This window comes from Pseudophryne corroboree, chromosome 11, assembly GCF_028390025.1.
Source record: "Pseudophryne corroboree isolate aPseCor3 chromosome 11, aPseCor3.hap2, whole genome shotgun sequence".
NCBI classification, from domain to species: Eukaryota; Metazoa; Chordata; class Amphibia; order Anura; family Myobatrachidae; genus Pseudophryne; species Pseudophryne corroboree.
In genome coordinates this window covers 92,613,647-92,627,089 of record NC_086454.1, presented here as the reverse complement: position 1 = coordinate 92,627,089, position 13,443 = coordinate 92,613,647, and the positions used below count along the sequence as shown (strand labels likewise).

The following is a 13,443-nucleotide window of genomic DNA, read 5'->3' as shown; positions in this document are numbered from 1 at the left end:
GGGGGGTGCGCCGCAGCCCGCTCCCTGCCGGACGCTGCGGCGAGACACCACAGATCCAGCGCCGCATACAGGGGACCGGGCTAGCCGGCCCCCTGCGCGGCGAGGCCACCACAGGCGCCGCTCATGGGGGACCGGGCTAGCCGGCTCCCTAGTGGCGGGGGGTGAGCAGGATGATGAGCGATGGGGTCCGGGAGCTACGCTCCCGGCACCTTAGCGCTGCAACAGACCCAGAGCCACAGCGGCCGGGACAAGTGTCCCGAGCTGCTGGGCTTCGGTACAGGGGGGTGCGGTGAGGCCACTGAGTAGTGCCACACTGGGGGGACAGGGAGAGCCAGCTCCCTGGACCCCAGTGGCAGGAAGGCAGGCTAGAGGATGGGGGAAGCCAGCCCCATACCTCCAGCACTGAGAGAGAGCCCTAGCAGCCAGGCTGCAGGGCTAGGGAAGCCCATCGCTGAGCGCTGGGCACAGTAGTTAAAATCAAGACATTGTTTTAAATGTATAATCTGTACAGTGTGATTTAAATGTGATGTATTTAAAGGTAAATTGCACTTACTTGGTTGTGTGTCCCAGGAGGGGGGAATCCATGGCTGTGCAGGCTGATGGATTCTCCCAGACCTTTTCCCCAAAAACGGAATGCTTTCCCATCCAGCCTCACACTTCCAAGGGGCACTGGGATAAAGAGAAGCAGCTCAGCTATGAAACAAGCTGAGTGGTTTCTTGGAGCTCCATGGAGATCACCCGTAGTGGCCTAGAAACCTGGACCGGGGAGCAGGCAGTGAGCTGGGTCCCGGGCAGGTTTCTGGAAGTCAGATTTAGGAGGGAAAACTTCCCCCCAGCCAGACTGAACGGCACCGGGGCGTATCCTGATCCTCCAAGATGGGAGAGTCAAGGGAGACCGACCACTCCCCACTGTCCATAGGGAACAATGTTAGCTGTGCATGTGACCAAGGCATGCACAGCTCATGGGTAAACATTGATTGGTTGTGCACCACAGGGCGGGCTTACCCCCTGTGGTAAGGGGTCTTGGAGAGGGATAAAAGGAGGGCAGTTGGCCCATAGGATTGTGTATTATACCATCTTATTCTGCTGAAAACATCTGATTGTATGCTGTTGCCCCTAGCAATAGGGAGGAGCCTTTTTTTAAAGGTTATCATTGAGCAAATAAACATCATTGCCTCAAGAAGACTGCTTCATCTTGTGACCTACAGGGTTAGGCCAAACCTAGCCCCATTCTCCGGCTGTCCAGGGAAGCACCTAACGTCTCCAAGCTCCGCCTTCCGCCAGCTACCGGTAGAGGCCTAGCAAGTGGCTAGTGGGGATTCGTCAGCACCACACAGCTGTGGTAAGGCAGTGCGTCGGCACATACAGAGCAGAACCGTGGTTCCAAACGCCACGGCCGGTTAGGAGTTTGGTGGTGGCAGCAAAACCCGCCCACAACGCAGTGGGGGGAGTCAGTAACAGGCGGTTACTGACGGTAAGCGGGAATCCCCTATTTGGTCAGGCCTCGTGTGACTTGACCTTCCATTCTGTGCGCAGCCAACGGGACGCGAAAGCGGCAAGTGCTTTCGTACGGGACCGTCCTGTCACAGTGTCCATTTAGCATTGGGTGTATTTTCACATATTAAACTTTAGGTTTTTACATTTTTTTTTAAGACAATCCGGAGCATCTCACCGTTTCCACTTTGGACTCCTTTATCTCTCTTGCCTCCTCATAGTCACACAACTCTTCCATACATTCTCTTTCCATATTCCCCTGCTTTACCTCCTCCAAAAAAGTATTAGCTCTACGAGATCGTTTCAGGACAGACATAGCCTGCTGGCTATTGAGGAACACTGAGGAGACACAGAGAAAAACTGGTAAATAAACCATGCACAGTGATATCGGCTGTTTTATGTACTTTGTAGTAAGTTGTAATGTGTGTGTAAAATAGTTTTTTGCTTTGGAAAATAATAACTGGGCATTGAGATCTGTTTACAAACAAGGTATAGGTGTGCGGTGGTAACCCATAGCAACTTACATCTGCTGGCATAGTCTGACTTGAACTAGATCCATCAAAGCTAACTAAATATTGTTACTGTTGGTTACTGTAAATTTGTGTTAAGCTGGGTACACACATATATCGTCTGATCGACATATCGCTCAATTTGGCACATATCGGGCAGTGTGTATGCCCAATATGCGCGTGTCCATGGTCACATGGACAGATGAGGGGCAAAATTCAATCGAGTGACAAACAAATAAAGTGAATAAGAGACTTGTAAAGCAGTGTTTCTCAGACACGGTCCTCATGGAACCCTATTTAGAATTAGTTATAATTTAAGGATACAATATGTCGACAGAGACGTCATGCCGACGAGATTAAAATGTCACTTAACTGGCTAATATTTTTTTTCTAAAAAACACTCAGAAACATAGTAACATAGTATTTGAGGTTGAATAGAGGCAAATTGCCCATTGTGTTCAACCTGTTTTAAGTTGTGATGATTCTACATACTTGCTAAATAATGTTTTATGACTAGTTAGCTACTATAACTCATGTTACCCCCGGATTAACTACGTTGATATTTTAAGTATTATAACCTTGGATAGCTTTTTCATTCAGAAATTTATCCATTCCTTTTTTAAATCCAATTACAGAGTCCCCCATTACCACCTTCCCTGGCAGGGAATTCCACATCCTGATTGCCCTAACAGTGAAGAACCCTTTCCTCCGTTGCGTTCTGAACTTTCTCTCCTCCAGTCGCAGCGAGTGCCCACGTGTCCTAAACTGTGTTCTTTTAATAAATAATTCCTCTGATAACTCTTTGTGATGTCCCTTTACATATTTGAAGATATTAATAATATCTCCTCTTAGGCGTATCTTTTCTAGTGTATACATATTCAGCCTAGTAAGTCTTTCCTTATAGTCCAGTCCTTCTAGGCCTTTAATCAATTTAGTAGCTCGCCTTTGAACACTTTCGAGTTCACTGATGTCTTTTTTATACAATGGTGCCCAAAACTGAACACAATATTCCAGGTGCGGACGTACCAATGCCTTATACAGCGACATGATTACATCCGAGTCCCTTGTCTCAATTCCCCTTTTTATGCACGCTAGCACCTTACTTGCCTTCTTTACTGCGTTTTGACATTGTGTACAGTTATTAAGCCTATTATCAATGAATACCCCCAAATCTTTTTCCAACTCTGTTTCCCCTAGGCGTTCCCCATTTAATATGTAGGATGCAAGTTTGTTTTTAGTCCCAAAATGCATAACCTTGCATTTGTCTGTATTGAACCTCATTTTCCATTTAGACGCCCAGAGTTCAAGCTTAGATAGATCATTCTGCAAGGACTCCACATCCAATTCTGAATTAATTACCTTACACAGTTTTCCAGGCCTATTTCTAGGTCATTGATAAATATGTTGAACAGTAGCGGTCCGAGTACGGACCCTTGTGGTATTCCGCTGACTACTGGGGACCAGGTTGAGGACTTCCCGTTGACCACTACTTGCTGTACCCTGCTACCCAACCAGCTGCTTATCCATGTGCAAATAGTTTTTCCTAGGCCAATCTCCTTTAATTTGATCATCAGTCTCCTGTGAGGAACTGTATCGAAGGCTTTTGCAAAATCTAGGAAGACCACATCCACTGCTTTTCCTTGATCAAGATTATTGCTCACTTCCTCGTTTAAGCTAATTAAGTTAGTCTGACATGACCTGTCCCTCACAAACCCATGCTGGTTCTTGCTAATAATCCTAGCGGACTTTAGATACTCCTGTATGACGTCCCTTAGAATTCCTTCCAATATTTTCCCCACTATAGATGTTAAACTAACTGGTCTGTAGTTTCCCGGAAGATTTTTGGATCCCTTTTTAAATAATGGCACTACCTCAGTTATACGCCAATCCTTCGGTACCATGCCTGATCTAATTGAACTATTGAAAATCAAGTATAGGGGTCGTGCTAGTTGTGAACTAAGCTCCATAAGAACCCTCGAGTGAAGTCCATCAGGACCAGGTGATTTATTCATCTTAATTTTGCTTAGTCTCTCCCGGACTACTTCTTCGCTTAAACAAGTATCTAACCATGAATCATTACTGCCACAATTGTTATGCTCTACTCCCACCATCAGTTCTTCACTGGTGAATACTGATGAAAGGAATTTGTTCAGTATTTCATAATTTATCAATTCTCCTAATTCATCTTTTAATGGACCTATATTCTCCTTTTTTAACCTTTTACCGACTATGTATTTAAAAAACTTTTTAGGATTTGTTTTACTCTCTATAGCGATTTGCTTTTCATTTTAGCTGCTCTTATTGCTTTTTTGCATTTCTTATTACACTCCTTGTAATACTTGAAAGACTCCTCCTTTTCATTAGATTTAAATGCTTTGAAAGCCCGCTTTTTTTAAATCCATTTCTGCCTTAACCTTCTTGTTAAGCCACATCGGTTTGAGTTTAATACTCCTGCTTTTACTGCCCATGCGAATAAACCTATGAATATTGCTATCCAGCAAACCTTTTAAAACATCCCACTTTTCCGAAGTGTTCTTGCTATTAAACAGAACCTCCCACTCTATGTCGTTAAGTGCACATCTAAGCAGAAATTGTGTTGTTTTTTTACGATTGAATTAGGTGAAGAACACTTATTTAAAATATATCCAATATGATTTTACATAAAAAAAATAAAAATAAAAAAAGTAAATAAATAAATAAAGTTCGGAACATCAGTAAAAACATTGATGGTCGGAACATTGTACCCATCGATGGTCGAAACATTGTGACTTAACTTTTTCAGTGCCTGCTTCTCTATGTAGCCTCTGGGGGTCCAGAGGAATGGTATGGAGCTGTTTTTCATATTTCTCCAGCGGCTGCTAATGTTTGCAGCTGCTGCCGGGCTGACCAATCAATAGTGATTGGCAGCACAGCAGGCACTGGGAAGGGGGGGGGGGGAGGAGGAGAGAGAGCAACAACTGCAGGAATATCTTTTCCTGCCGCCTCACAGTGGCTTTCTGACAGGTTGCATCATCGATGCGACCATGTCAGGGAAAGCCCAGCCTGGTGTGGTCACATCTGATGCAACAATGCCAGGCACATGGTTAAAGCACTTTATCTTTCACCTTGTTGGCTTTGTGGTGCTGACAGACTGCTACCGACAATTATATTGTCGACATGGCTGCATCCCATAATCCTTAGTAGAGCAATGCGTTGTTGAGCTGCAAAGTGACACTTGAGTTTTGTGATAACTGTTGTACTGTTGAGGTTGGGTACATTACTGTACATGGAATGTTTCTATGACAGGTAGGAGTTGATTGACTTTATCTCTCTACTTTATCTCTTTCCAAGCTTTGATAAATCTCCTCCACAGTACCAATCAATCAGATCCTAATTGTCTTTTATTTATACACAGCCTGTAAAATTACAGAAGCTGATTGGTAAGTACTTTTATCTCTCTCCAAGCTTTGATAAATCTCTCCATCTATGTCTTCATTACTTTGCCAAGGGCCTTTTTAAAACACTACCATACCAAACTAAGGGGGACATTTACTAAGCGGTAATAAGAGCGGAGAAGTGAGCCAGTGAAGAAGTTGCCCCATCAACCAATCAGCAGCGCTGTATAATTTTATAGCCTGTAAATTATAGATGTTACTTCAGCGCTGATTGGTTGCCATGGGCAACTTCTCCACTGGCTCACGTCTCCGCACTTATCACTGCTTAGTAAATGTCCCCCTAAAATTGTATTAAAGTACATGTGTGACCTCAATACCTACTTAGACCTCTGGTTATGGTGGATTACAGTAAGTGAATAAAGAAGGTGAAACTCATCATTATGGTAGATTCTGGGATTTGTGTGGTAGCCATTTGTCCCTTTTATTCTTTTATTAGGTGTGGTTTTGCTTACTACTACAGAAGGCAAACATTAGTGTATGCTGCATATTACTAAATACACAAAACCCATATATATGTATATATATATATATATATATATATATATATATATTAGTGATGAGCGGATTCGGTTTTACTCGGTTCTCAAAACGGCATCTTATTGGCTATCCAAAACACGTGACATCCGTGAGCCAATAAGATGCCGTTTTGAGAACCGAGTAAAACCGAGTAAAACCGAATCCGCTCATCACTAATATATATATATATATATATATATATATATATATACGCATCACAACACTAACCAAACACAGATCAGTTTACCTCAAACTTGCCTGTATGCATGCCCTCTGGGAAATGGAGAGAGTGTAGGATTAGTCTGGGCAGGTCACTGTGATGTGATTAGCGTTATTGTAGCCCAACCATTGCTGCATCCCACCTCGGCCCCGCCTCCTGATAACATAATTCACGTCATCTCCACCTACGTCAGCTAGATGTACTTTAGCATATACGTATTGCGCACCTTCAGCTGCAAAACTGATCCATTACTATTCTGCAGGAATTTAGACTTAGGTAATATATTATATTTAGGTAATACTGTAAATTATAAGGAAAATTGACGTCCAGAGTATTTTCTTGTTAAAGACATGAGGACACCTCAGCCAGATCGCAGTGAAGAGGCCATCCAAGATGGCCGATGTGAAAGTGCTGTATCCAAATAGAGCCCTTTCACTTTGGCCACCTTAGATTAAAAACAGACTGCATCTTCCCTGGAATGGCACCTGGCAGCCAGCATCACTGCTGCAGCTTCCTTTGGGACACACAGTGCTGCACTTCCTGGTGCTGGTGGCGCAACGTCATGATGTCATGTGCTCAGAAGGCAGTGCCGGTACAGGATAGTCTATGTCCTGGAGGAAAGGAAGAATTGCATATTGTAAAGATATTATTTGTGATGAGAGAGACAACAGACGGTCTGAAATGGTTTGCCAGACCAGTCAAAAGGAGCCTCACAAAAAGTAAATGGGATCCGTTCCATATTTTGCGACCACCTGGAAAATGCCTACATCAGACTTTAGAAAAACCCCAGGGAGACAGCAGGAACTATTTTAGCTCCTGTAGTTTGGTTTTGTAGAAAACCAGTAAGGGTCCCTGGGGGTGGATGGGAGAAGAGGGCGGGCCCCATCCACAAAGGTCAGTCCAGGTCTTGTGGGTTCTGCAGCCAGGATGGCTGAGTTATTGTGCACCTGTAGGATACCTAGAAAGGGCTGAAGCTTTCACAGGTGCAGGACCTCTGATGCTGACTAGCAGCCAGAAGCTAGGGCCTGTAAGGGGGCTAGTGTCAGGGGTCTGGAAGACTGCATATGTCTGAAGGGAGTTCGGTATCAGTGGTTCCTGTCAGGACGCATTAACACTGAAACGGGACGCTGCACGCATTGGTGACTATAACCCAGGACACTGTGTTGTGAATGTTTATTTGTAGTGCTGTTAGCAAAAAGCTTTACACTGCTTGATTCATTGTTTTGGTAGACTGTATGCTGTATCTATAACCACCTGATGAAAATGGGTGTGGACACAAATCCTCTCTATACCACACCGCCATTCAGCCACAATACCTCTCATTAAATAACACATTTCAATATACTGCCACACCCAGGACTCAAATCCACAACTTGCTGCATCCCAGTCAAACACCCCACCCACCTTGATCAGACATAAATACTGAGATTTATGACTATATGAAGCTACCTGTACCCTGTAAAGATAACCAGAACCATAATCGAGCAGATCCATGCAGTGTGCAGCCACACATCCAATCCCTTGCAGCCATACACCACATAGATCTGCCCAGCAGCAACGCTGATCACCCCTTCACAAGGTAAGCTTCAAATAGTTAAAACTCTCCAGCTTGGAATTCTCTAGCTTTCTATGCAAGGGCAGATAGCGACAGAACAACATAGAGCTCTCAAGTCCATTAATGCTGTATAGGTATTAGCAATAAAAGGCGTGGTGGTAGGAGACAGGGGTGGTCAGGAGATGCTGTGCTTCAAAATGAGGGGAAGCTGCAAATGAAAGTAATTAGAGAATTCATAATTGGCAAGTGCTGCCAAACCCTGGCTCCAGGTTTCACACGGGAAATTTCTCGATAGTAACGATATCTCGCGCATAACCAATGAAGTCGGACAGGCAGGAAGACACAGCACATCGGCATTTCCATCCGCAAAAGCAGCCCATAACCCCGACCTTCAACGCCTTGGACACGGTTCCCCCTTCGTCTGCTCCCACTGATGCATCTGCAGACCTATTGCATAGTTCTGCATGTGCACGTGCAGGCCGATGGTCTGGTGGACCAGTCCGATACCACAGAGAGGCAGGAAGGCCGTGCACAGTGCAGCTTCCGGCTCTCTGGTTTAGCCATCCCCCAGCCCAAAGTCTTTGTCTGTAGTAAAGATAGGGGACTCGCGGCATGCCTCCGTGAGTCATTTCCGCGACCCCTCTGATGTGTGGGTGCCCCACTTTGTGCACGGGCGCGCCTGCACAAATGCCAGGCCCGAAAACTAGCCCAAGTCCGTCCCTGACCATGTCTGTACTTGGAAGCATGGTGATCACGTAAAGTTTAAACTCTTATCTGAGCCCATGTGTGTCCCAACAAGAGATAATTGCTACAATTCTGTGAAAAATAACATTTTCACTTTGCGAATGTAGTTGGAAATATCATCTCCACATCACATTTAAAATGCGGGATATGAGAAATTTGTCCCTTATACCCAGAGCCGGCCCTAACCAATATGATGCCCTAGGTAAGATTTTGGCTGGTGCCCCCTAGCACCGCCGCTAGTTCTGCAGGAGATGCCTGGCATGAGTCAGCGGGTGCCTTTTGTTTATGAAAATGCATCATAACATTTGCATTACTATGTGGCTAGGATGCACAAGCAGCTTCTGCTGATTAAAATGATATGCGGCATGCTTATATTCTGGGTGCGACTGCGGCTGTATCTGCATATGAAATGCTACATTACAGTGATTTCCAGGAATACACTGTAATGTAGCATTTTGTATGCAGATACAGCCGCAGTCACACACACAGAATATAGGCATGCTGCATATCATTTTAATCAGCAGAAGCTGCTGGTGCCCCTAAGCATACCAAATGCCCTAGGCATTTGCCTAGCTTGCCTATGCCTAAGGCCGACTCTGCTTATACCCCTTTTCCCCTGGCTTCAAAAACCTGGGTTTTACATGTAAATGCACATCAACCTGTGTTTTTGGTCAATGGAAAAGGGTCCAAATACCCCCACAAAAAACGGGCCCAGTTACCTGGAAATCCAACCCGGGAAACTTGCAGTGGGTAGGACCGGATTAAAGGGGAGTGTAAACAGGTAACCTGGGTCATCCGACCTGGGACCTGTTTACAGCTTGGGGAGAGCCCGTACCTCCTAATGGCTGTGTCGCACAGGTGGTTGGGAGGTTGAGGGACAAGCTGCGTACACTGTCTGCACTGCTGTCTGAATAAGGGGGCATGGCCTGAGATTGAGGGAACACCCTGGGGTACCGATCTGATGAATTTCCTGTCTCTTGGAGATGATGTCATCTCCAAGGGCCGGCCAAAAGAGACTGCACCTTTGTGCAGTGTTAACGGTGCCAACCCGGGGTTAGTCGCAGGTCTGACCGTGTTCCAAATTCCATGTCATACTCAGGATTTTGGTGGAAAATGGTATTAGAGACATTAAGTATTGAACTATCATTTGTATTGGAACTGGTCAAGGCAGACAGATACACAGAACGATAACCTCAGACACTGTATGTCATATACTGTAGAGAGATATATGAGAGACCCATAGCTTATTCGATAAAGACTGCAAGTCTGAAGTATCACTTCTACTCTAATTTTTAAAGTCCCTGTCCCTTTAAATCTCCATATCCTTCCATTGCACAATGTACAATGGCCACTGCTTGCTGGGTACATACTCTGTGTGGGGCAATGTACACAGCCAGGAAAAGCCTATATATTAGCTAGACTATTGTGATAATGTTCACAAGGAAGGATCAATCATCAGGCAATGTAATTAGAACTTTCAATTAGACTAATTACTGCAATAGCCTTTTCTTCAGTTGACCACAAACTTTCTTCTGCCGTGTAAACTTTACAATACAGTTTAGATGTCACAGCATTAAAGAGATCACTGTGTACCACTCAGACATGTATTACCAAACGTATGCATGGATATTTGCCCCCAGAGGAATGTGCCAGCCAACTGTCTTACATTACCCCAAAAAAGGAGATTTAACTATAGTTTGGGGCCAATAAACCTGTGTTAGGATGGGTAACTGATTCTGTTTTTGCAAAGTTCTTGTGCTCTTTGTTAATCCTAATGTAATATAATATATTCAATTATGTATTATTATGTAATAACTATATATTTGAGAAGTATAAAATAAAAGTAATTAGAAATAAATACATAATTAGTTAAGAACTGATCTCTTTAGTTGTGCTGCAAATCATAGAAAGAATCTGGGTCCTTCATGAGAAAAGGTTTCAAAAGAAAGAAATAAAAATAGAGTATTGCAGAGAATCCACTTTTGCATGTTGGCTAGTAACTGGCAGATTGTCACTTTGTTACTCTTGATGCTTACTACCCTGCTCTAATGACCCGACTGATTTTACATACTGAGGACCTTCACAACCACCTCTGACAGCCAAAAGATCCTGGGCAGGGCAGGGAATGGAGCGGACTACTAATTAGACATGTACAATGGTCCACCAATCGGTATCCGGTCTTTAGGTCGACAGTCATTAGGTTGACCACTATTGGTCGACATGCATTAGGTCGACGCAGTCTATGTCGATCTGGCAAAGGTTGACATGCCATGGTCGACATGGCTTTTCACTTTTTTGTTCTTTCATTTTTTTTTTTTTACTTTTTCTCACTTTACTATCCACGTTGACTACCATTGGGAATAGTAACCTGTGCCAAGCGCAGCGGTAGTGGAGCGAGGCACCTTGCCCGAAGCATGGCGAGCAAAGCGAGCCATGCGAGGGGACACGGTGCACAAACTGGGGTTCCTGGTCACTTTACAAAGAAAAGACACAAAAACAAAACAAACAAACCCTCATGTCGACCTTTTTCCATGTCATCCTTTTTTGTGTCGACCTCATGACCATGTAGACCTATTTCAGGTGTCGGCCTACTCACTGTCGATCAATAGTGGTCGACCTAATGACTGTCGACCTAGTTAGGGTCGACCCAATGATCCACACCCCCACCAATCATGAACCTGCTATATTTCTAGCCCACTTACAGAACCATACAAAGAAACTGGTACAGAGGCTGACCAACAGGGGGCCCCAGTAGGTTGCAAGCACTGCCTTATACATTGAGTAAGCAGCAGGCTTCTAGTTATGGGATCCACACCAGTATGCCAATAAGGGGAATCATGTGAATTTAATACTGGAAAGTCCCTTTAACTCCATTTGTGGTGATGATTTCTTCGTGCAAGTTGGCAGTGTATAATTTTCCTCTATCGCATTGTCCAAATCATAACACAGAGAAGCACACTAAGGGGTATAGGGCTGGGTGGAGTGGAGTGGTGTGGGACTGGGGGTAATAGAGGTCTATTTACCCCCCTCCCCCCATGCTGGTTTACAGGTACAAATTCTAAGAGAAATTCCGGCACTGCTATTTGTGTGCCTGGGACACATGCTATATCTCCTTTCCGCACTACACTATGCTTTGTAGACTTTTCCAGAGAGAGCAGAACATGCTATACATAATGTGATGCGTCTATTCCAAATGAAAGTGACCCAAATACGGGAATACACCCCCCCTCCCCCGCCAAAGTAACGCATTTGCCTCTGTACACATCATGTAGTACAGCACAAAATAATCTGCGTGACTCCAAAAATACCCTGACAAATCCTTTCCATGTAGCTACACATCATGAGAAGGAGATCTCCACCCCCCAATAGCCAACATGGCAGCCATAGATGGACCACCACCATCCTCTTGTACTGCCATGGTGATGGACTGGTGTATTCAATATAATCCCGACAGCATTCTTACCATTGTGGCCCAGAGCTAGTGGTAGCAAGGAAGCCAGGAGAACTCCCCATAAGATCTGACTCCTGTGCGGCATGGTGGGTCTGGGGTGGGGAACGAGCCTCTGCAATGCAGCCCGACAATCGCAACTGAAATGACCAGAGATTTGGAACACCAGTCAGTGTCAGGAAAATAGAGACCTCCTCTGTCCTCTCACCCACACACTTCACAGTCACTGGGGTCAGGAACAGTTACACATTGATCAGCAAACACAGAGGCCTCTTGCTTTACACAGTGTTACATGGCTTGTTTACATGCACAAAGTACCAGTCAAACTCTCTTGTAAACGTACACTTACTACCACCATGTCAAAGCCAGCATAGCTGCAGCCCGGGGTGACACGTGCACTTTTTATTCTCCCAGGTGTACACAGAGTGGTAACAGGGCTTTAATGTGCCCTGTGTGGGCCACGCTCTTTTGGCGAATGATGTCATGATGTCGCACATAGGGGGTGGGACCAGCCAGCACCTGGATGCGCAGCAGTTTTTGGTATGTCTAGAAGACGCTCTGTGCAGCTGTATACACGGCAGGGTGCCTGCTTGTAGGACCCAAAAGACACTATGGGTAGCATTGCCACAGCATTACAGGCGGGTGGTCTTCGGGTTGCCGAATGTCGGGATCCCGGGGCACAGTATACCGGCGCCGGAATCCCGACACCGTATGCTGTTCGCTGGGAGCCCGGCCACCGGCATCCCATACTACACCCTCACTGGCTACAGGGGCTAATCACCCTGCAAGCCAGAAACAAGGGGCGGCGACACCCACTGAGCCCTGCACTTTCTGTGGCGTTACCAGCAGCACGCGGCTAATTCATACTTGCCCACTCTCTCGTCACGACCGGGACGCTCCCGAAAACGCAAATCAAGAGCATGAGTGTACAGAAAGGAAGCTGAATCTGGGACAGATGTAAGACAACTAAAGAGGGGAGAGTAACTATATGCTATTTAATAAAAGTAACTACATATTACAATTTACAACACTGAAATAAAACAAAGAAAAAACAAGAGGGAAAATGAGAAGATTAAAGAAGAAAGGGAGATTAAAGAAGACCTAATTCAGATCTGATTGCAGTAGCAAATTTGATAACTAATGGGCAAAACCATGTGCACTGCAGGGGGGGTGGGGGGCAGATACAACATTTGCAGAGAGTTTGGGTGGGTTATTATGTTTCTGTGTAGAGTAAATACTGGCTGCTTTATTTTTACACTGCAATTTATATTTCACACACCCAACCCAAATCTAACTCTCTCTGCACATGTTATATTTGCCCCCCCCCCCCCCTTCCCTGCAGTGCGCATGGTTTTGCCCATTAGCTAACAAATTTGGTGCTGCGATCAGATCTGAATTAGGGGGTTAATTCAGAGTTGATCGCAGCAGCAAATTTGTTGGCAGTTGGGCAAAACCATGTGCACTGCAGGGAAGGGGGGGGCAGATATAACATGTGCAGAGAGAGTTAGATTTGGGTGGGGTGT

At 45.1% G+C, this 13,443-nt stretch overlaps 1 protein-coding gene across 1 annotated transcript in view; it reads right to left on the bottom strand.

Annotated features, from left to right (window-relative positions):
• F2 (coagulation factor II, thrombin) overlaps positions 1-12,107 on the bottom strand; it is a 108,299-nt gene extending 96,192 nt beyond the window's left edge. Inside the window, exons 1-2 of the mRNA XM_063944540.1 lie at positions 11,936-12,107; positions 1,673-1,833 (exon numbers count right to left, since the gene is read on the bottom strand). Coding sequence (XP_063800610.1) covers positions 1,673-1,833; positions 11,936-12,008 — 234 coding nt within the window. The 5' untranslated portion in view covers positions 12,009-12,107. The remainder of the gene's footprint in view (positions 1-1,672; positions 1,834-11,935) is intronic.
• Between the last annotated feature and the right edge of the window lie 1,336 nt (positions 12,108-13,443).